This window comes from Penaeus vannamei, chromosome 26 (genome assembly GCF_042767895.1).
Source record: "Penaeus vannamei isolate JL-2024 chromosome 26, ASM4276789v1, whole genome shotgun sequence".
NCBI classification, from domain to species: domain Eukaryota; kingdom Metazoa; phylum Arthropoda; class Malacostraca; order Decapoda; family Penaeidae; genus Penaeus; species Penaeus vannamei.
This window is the reverse complement of record NC_091574.1, coordinates 34,586,876-34,594,375: the sequence shown is the minus strand read 5'-3', so window position 1 is coordinate 34,594,375 and position 7,500 is coordinate 34,586,876. Positions and strand designations below refer to the sequence as shown.

Sequence of the window (7,500 nt, the reverse complement as noted above, 5' to 3'; positions counted from 1 at the left end):
AAAGTCTCTTTTTTGCCTCATATTGGTTGACATATCTTCAGTATATATGCTGCAGCTATTGTCAGACAGAAAGGAAAAAATATTTTAATGCCTCTGTGCAGCAAGACAAAGTTCTCTTCACAGGGCTAATGGCCATTATATGCTGTATATCATTAAGGTTTAAGTCCAAAGCCTAAACTCGAGTTTATTAATCTTGTTTGTTTGAAGAAGTGTGTTGCAAGTCTACGAACACTAACAAAATGAAAGAATGCAAGAATTGTTATATCCATCTTTAGTTAAAAATAGACAAATTTGTCAGCTTAGTAGGTGAAAACTTATAACTTTTATCTATTACTTGTTTAAGAAAATATTCAGCACATACAGGAACTAAAAAAGATCTTCAGACTGTAAATCATTACAACTCCCATTCACATCCTTCAATTTGAGAAAATTTAGATTCTTAGAGCATGTTTTTGCTGCTGTTGATATCTGAAAAATCTAAATCACAGATAAACATATGGGCATCTTCTGTATTATTCAAGAAAGTTATCTCCTTTCCTTTGTTTTTATGACAATACCATACTTCTGTCTTCTGCCTTTCAGGAAGACCAAAGTTATGTTTTGGACTACAGGAAAAAATACCATTGCTTTCAAATATTTCAATTTAGACCTTTAAACCTGATATCATTACTAATAAATATTATTTTGAACCCTTGATACCTTGCCTTTGGTTTATTAGATTACCAATTTTAGTATCTTAAATATTTCCCTGGTTTAATAGAAAACTTATTCAGTCTAAATCTACTAGCTACATTATATCATGTACGATTTATAAAAGAACCATTTCTAAGAAATATTACTATATCAATCACATTATTCTACAAAGTGACATGTCTGTTACCTCAAAATTTCCAGAAGATGAATTTTCTCTTTGAACTAGCTATACCCCTGCCAATATAAAGGAAAAAGTGAAAAGTTGTAAACTAACAGGTGAATGCCATATGCTGAGTCCTTCTGTAAATCAAAAATGTATTTTTTACTCATAAATGACCAATATCTATACTTTCAGCCCTTTTTCAAAGTCAAAATCACAGGTTTCTCTTAAAGAGAATGAATAGATATCACCTCTATGTAAAGACTGTGGCAGGAATTTAAAGGAAAAGGACAAAACAATACTTCACTGATTACTGTCCTTTGCCCGAAAAAGTGAAATATAAGCACGGCTCAATAAAATGTTTATCCGAATTATCTCATAAACAAAAAATATGGCTTAGAAGAACAGCTGAGACAATTATGAGTTACCTACAATTCCTAATATCATGCATATTATTATCATTATCTATCTATCCTTGCTTTTTTACAATACTACCAGTTCTTGCTGGATCAGATCTCTGACCCATTTTGTATGTATTCCTGATGGTTTGCAACTGTAAAGTCAAAGCAAATCAAGCTTTACTAATCAGAAAACTGAAGTAGTAAGGGAAAGGGATATGACTTTTTTACATATTCTCTCAAACCACTTCTGCATAGCATAATCAACCAAACCCCACAAAAAGGGGTTTCATTTAAAGAACACTAAAATTATGCTTGTATGATAAAGTAGTTGACTGGGTTCATCTACTTTGGAAAAATAATGTGCTTTAAAATATTTCCTGAAGCCAAAACCAAATCTTATGATAAGTGCATTCATTGTACATCTGCAACTAATAAATTCTTCAACATCTTAATTTTTTTTAAGAAAACTAAAATAATTCCTGAAGTGAACAATCATCTTACAAACTGATATTTAAAGGATAATAATAAAAAAGAAAATTACCAAATTCTCAATCTACAAATACTTGTTTTACTCATTTCCTATGCCAACTGATTTAATATAATCATGTATAAAATCACACAACTATAGGTTTATATCAACTAATAAAGCAAATCTTTCAACTAATAAAGAAGCAAGGTTCATTTCATTCTCTTTGGATCAAGATCAAGGACCTGTACAATCTACATATATCTACAGTTTCTTAATTCGTCTCTGTGTCAAAGAATAAGACAAAAGAAAAGAAAAAAAATCATACTGTCAATCATATACTAACTACAATCACATCCCTCTTAATATCTATATATCTAGTATATGTTGAAAACTACTTAAAAATTGTGCAGCTAATATTTCCATTTTCTCTTTCTTTATTTCTCTTAAATCAGTTTGGTATGATGGTGAGATTTAGGAAAGAAGAAATCTGTAAAAGATGTTTTTGCTTCCTCTCCACAAACACAGTATTATTTTCAAAGATATATTTACAAAATGTGTACAAAGTTTGTAAGATTGTCTAACGTTGATGTTGTCATTTGCAAGAATCAATAAATATTTATATCAATCATCCACAATAACATTCAAAAGATAATATCAATCTCTTTAATTACCAAATTCTAGTATGTGCATAATTTGAGTTATAAAGAGCTCTATAATTTGTATAACCATCTGCTGACCTAAAATCAATATATCATTAAAAGTTCAACTTCACAGTGATGGTGACAATATCTACCGTGAAATAAATCACACAACAATACAAACTAAAGTTGTGAATACAATATCAACAAACAATCTGAACTATAAAAAAGTTGCACCTTTTAACAGGACAATCACATCACAAATAACAACAGTGTAATTTCCACAGCCATAAAAGCAGGATGGTTACTCTAAAGCTGTCTATCTCACAACCACAGATTCAACTTTGGTTTTCAAGATGACACTAAGGCCTCCAAGTTCAACTTGTACACATTAAAAAAAAATCTCTCCTGTCCAGATACCCAAAACAATAAAAAGCTTACTACATATATGACTACAGTTTATACTTGAGGTAGTAACAAAAAGTGCAGTCAGCAGTTACATAATTCTATATTGGGTTGTTAGTAATATATTTTAGAACTTTTAACATCAACTTTGAACATTCCTTTTACCTTTATATTCATGATTTCCCACAATACATAGATAATTTAGTAGACTTTAATGGCTTAGCAGATAAAAGAACTGGCAACAATCACCTAACATTTTGGATCGGACCTAATTCTTTTCAAAGCAAATCTCATGTTCATCTAAGTCAGCATATGCTAAATCCTTGGAGAAGCCACTATCTGTGCCACAGCAAAGTAGCTAAAAGCTCCAAAACAGCAACTTCAGAACAGTTGACAATCATGCTTCTCAATTTTATACCACCACTTCTGTGTCACGAACAAAACAGTCACATAGAAATGACTTGGGACTTGAAGTGATACATAGAACACATCTAGAAAAAGGCTGTATTGATCAAGGGAATTCTTTTTTAGTATATATGTGTCTGTAGGTTAACATTTGTCCCACTGTTAGCTAATAACATGTATAAAACATACACAATAGAAATTTTCCATATAATGCCTATAATCATGGGACATTTAACAAAGTCTAGATGAAAAGATAGAAGTCTAGAAATGGCAATGCTATCCAGGTGTAGCAGCCTGGGGTGTGCAACAATTATCAAGTGATTACTCTGTCAGTAAAGTTTTACCTCCCCTGCATAAACTATGTATAGATTGTATAGAGTCTATATATAGAGTTTAATCAGTTCCATAAAATCTACTAGCTTTGTTATATATGTTCACCAATTTTAATCACCTCTGGGGTCCTTATTCTTTATATTTTTCATGTTCCCAATTTCAAAGATTCTTATGTGTAAGAAAACAAAAACTGTGATCAGAGATATGAATCTATCAACTACTTAACTATGGAAATGGGGTATGGATTCTCTGTCAAGTTAGCTGACTTTATTGTCTTTATCAAAACTTCTAAAAATCACTCATATTCTGAAGAATAGATATATACACATATATAACATAAGACAATATTTAAACCACTAAATCAGTCATTCAATCAATATTCTAGTTTCTAATCATTCTTGAGTATTGTTGTTAGGATATTTACCACTGTATTAAACAAACCTCCATTTCTAAAAACACCTTTTTATACATAATGTTCCCCTTTCCATATCTTTGTATTCATTCCTTCTTTCCCTTTCTCTTTCCTTGCGACTTTGTAGAGGACCCTGTAGAGATAAAAGTACTTTCATAAACAAAAGTTACTATATATTAGTATGTAAATAGTATAATAAATAATTCAAACTTATATTAAAAAAGATATTCTAAAAGCTCCCTCTCCCACCCTCTCCCCTCTCCCCTCTCCCTCTCTCTTACTTTCCCAATAGTATATGATCATTACTTTGTTTTTGTTTCATTTTTACTTACCCCAAATCTTGTTATGCAGTTTGGGTCCTAAATGAACAAAGAGAAGATTGGGCAACAGTAGTGCAGCAAGGAAAATGGTTCTGCCTTTCATATCCAGGACTTCAAACACAGGGTAGACCCAGAAACCAGCTGCATAAGCAATGTAGCAAATCCTGAAACAAAAATCATTATCTGCTGTTCATTTATATGGAGGAGTGGGGTTATCATTACTACTTTCAACCATAGAGAGAGTGCTGTCAAATTTATTTTCTGAAAAAGATGTTTGATTATGGGACAGAACTATATTGGAAGTAGCATTGAAATACATTGGGTAATATCATATGTGATAACTCTGGAAATACTGTATATACTGATGCAAAATTCACCTTCTGTTGATAAGCAAATTCATTGTCCTACAAACTGTTGATTTAATGAACTAAGAGAGGCTGCAAATTTCTTAAACTTACCATGACAGATAGAGAAAGTATGCCACTAGGATAGGATAATACATCTTGATTCCCTTTTGGAAACAGTGGCACACTGAGTATAACTCTGCGATGGCACCAATAGCTGGAAGTGTGTGCATAATATGGTTCAACCACCCTGGGAACCATGAGTCAAGTGATGCAGGAAAGATGAGCTCACGATCAACAGCATACAGTGCCCAGAATATGCAAGACACAAACTGTGGAAAAAATAATCATAATAGTACTGTCTCTATTGAGAAACTCTTCCATTTTCTTTCTTCTGATCTTAATCATCAACTAAAGAAGTCTTAGCATTCTAAAATAAACTCTTACAAATTAAATAAATATAAACAAATAAGCAAAACTCCTAGTGTTCAATGCTTTTTTCATTATGTTTAGCTATATACTGTTGCTACAGCATGAAAATTTAAATGATCTTAATGAAAATAATCATCCTTTTGAATAATCACCAATATGAAATGAGAATAACAAATGCTCTCTGCAACTCAACAAAGATTTATCATTATTACTTAATAATTTTTACCTTCATAGATTCAGAACTTTTTTTTTTCTTAACAGAAAACCTTGGGAAACGGTTGAAAAGCGAAAAATGCTTCTTAAGAAAAAGATACATTGCAAAGGGGAGGCAAGGAGTCTTGATACCACACATAAAAGATTGTGTGGGCCTGGCCTACAACCCACATTCCCGTGAGTCACAACTCAAGTAGACCTAAGCCTATTGCCCTGATTTGTCGACACACAGGCAACATGGCAACAAGATCCAATGGGTTAATGTAACTATTTTATTGAATGTGGTCATTAACATCAGAACATCAATGATAAATTGAGTGCTTCATCAACAAAAAGCTTTTTCATATAATTATTTAGAAATAATTATAACTTCAAGCACTGTAAGCACTGTCCTCACAAATAAGAAAGAGCATCACTGGAAGTGGCATGATGTGCATAAAAATAAAATCTCAAATAAATGACAAACATTGCATACTTATCCCTTACCACTCCCATAGGCAATACCAGAGTTGTGAAGAGCCAGTCACGTAACCTCTGCAGCAAACTTCTCCGTGCATAAACTGGTGATTCTGAGCCTATGAAGTCGTTCAGGACACACAGTCCAAAGAAGCCACATTGTAGAAGCTGTAATATGGGAATATTTTAAAACTTTTGTTGAAAAAAAATTCAGTTCTAAAAAATGAGTGAAATTACTCTTCCTGAAACATATAGTAATGAAAATCATACTGAGTATAAATTGTTTCAATGACTAATAAATACATTAATAAAATATTGTCCATCTCTATTATGGATATCCTTACCAAGTCAAGATGTGTAAGATATTTACATCTTCCACCAATATTGTTTCTATGTAACTCTGCTCTTGAACCAGATGGGGCCACATTATAGGCATCATAATAAATACCATAAAAATACACAGTCACTAAAGACACATGGAAAAGTGTAAGCTTAATGCTCATGTTTTGGAGTTAAAATTCTTCCTGAAATATATGGAAATTTTTAAAGATACTAAACTGTTTGTTAGAAACAGACGAGAGCCTTCACCCATTAAACCAAGCTTCAAGGCCTTTCACAAGAAGAAACATTAGTTGCAAGTTGGCATGTTTTCTTTATCATGCTTAGTAATCTAATCTTTGATGACTGAACTGATAAACTTTGCTTTCTTTAAAAAATAAAATGTTTAATTTTCATTTCAAGTTTGAAGAAAAATATACAGCACTACAAAAATAAAAGACCAATTCAGTTCCCAGGGAAGCTAATTTCACCTAACCTCCATAGTCTATAAATAAAAAATCAAACCTCAAAATCTGGCACACAACTTCCCACACACAAGTAGCCTAAGCATTAATCCCTTTGCCACAAATGGACTCTCGAATTCCGGATACATCTATGGGTTGAAACCCCAAATGGCTCCCAAGTAATACTAATACAGCAGCAGAAAAGGCAAGAAAGAGATTAAAAGGCTTATCATGAAACAACACTTGAAAGTCATATAGTTATACGATCTCTTGATAACAATTTTGAGTTCAAAGGTGAAAGGCTTGTGCCTTATCTTTATCATAATTTTCCCTTATCTCCACTCAGACACCACACAAAAAGCAGCACCTAATACTACTCTTGGTAATATTGTGAATGTTTAATATCAGCATTGGGTATATGTATACATATGTATATAGGTATATACATATAGATAGACAAATAGATATATAGACAGATAGATAGATATTTAGATAGATATATGGAGATACATAGATATAAATACATACATACATACATACATACACATATATGTATGTATATATAAACACATAAGGAATACAATGTATATAATGTATATACATTGTATGCATTACATTTATTTTATACAATATATATATTCTATACATTTTAAACACTTCATATATATTACATATATTATATATATTATATATATTATATATATTATATATATCATATATATTATACATATCATATCATTATATATATACATATACATATATATATATATATATATATATATATATATATATATATATATATATATATATATATATATATATACATATATATATAAATATATAAATATATAAATATATATATATATATATACATATATATATATATATATAAATATATAAATATATAAATATATAAATATATAAATATATAAATATATAAATATAATATATAAATATATAAATATATAAATATATAAATATATAAATATATAAATATATAAATATATAAATATATAAATATATACATATAAATATAT

At 30.3% G+C, this 7,500-nt stretch overlaps 1 protein-coding gene across 11 annotated transcripts in view; it reads right to left on the bottom strand.

The window, feature by feature from the left end:
* Positions 1-2,250: 2,250 nt before the first annotated feature.
* Positions 2,251-7,500, bottom strand: part of LOC113818033 (androgen-induced gene 1 protein) — a 14,921-nt gene continuing 9,671 nt past the window's right edge. For 6 of the 11 annotated variants that reach the window (XM_070140367.1, XM_027370154.2, XM_070140362.1 and 3 more), the window contains 4 exons: positions 5,712-5,849; positions 4,695-4,912; positions 4,249-4,400; positions 2,251-4,049 (listed from right to left, as the gene is read on the bottom strand). In XM_070140367.1, coding sequence (XP_069996468.1) covers positions 4,003-4,049; positions 4,249-4,400; positions 4,695-4,912; positions 5,712-5,849 — 555 coding nt within the window. In that variant the 3' untranslated portion in view covers positions 2,251-4,002. Of the gene's footprint in view, positions 4,050-4,248; positions 4,401-4,694; positions 4,913-5,711; positions 5,850-6,025; positions 6,432-6,524; positions 6,663-7,500 lie in introns of those variants that run through there. The other 5 variants (XM_070140366.1, XM_070140364.1, XM_027370156.2 and 2 more) reach the window with 3 other exon arrangements.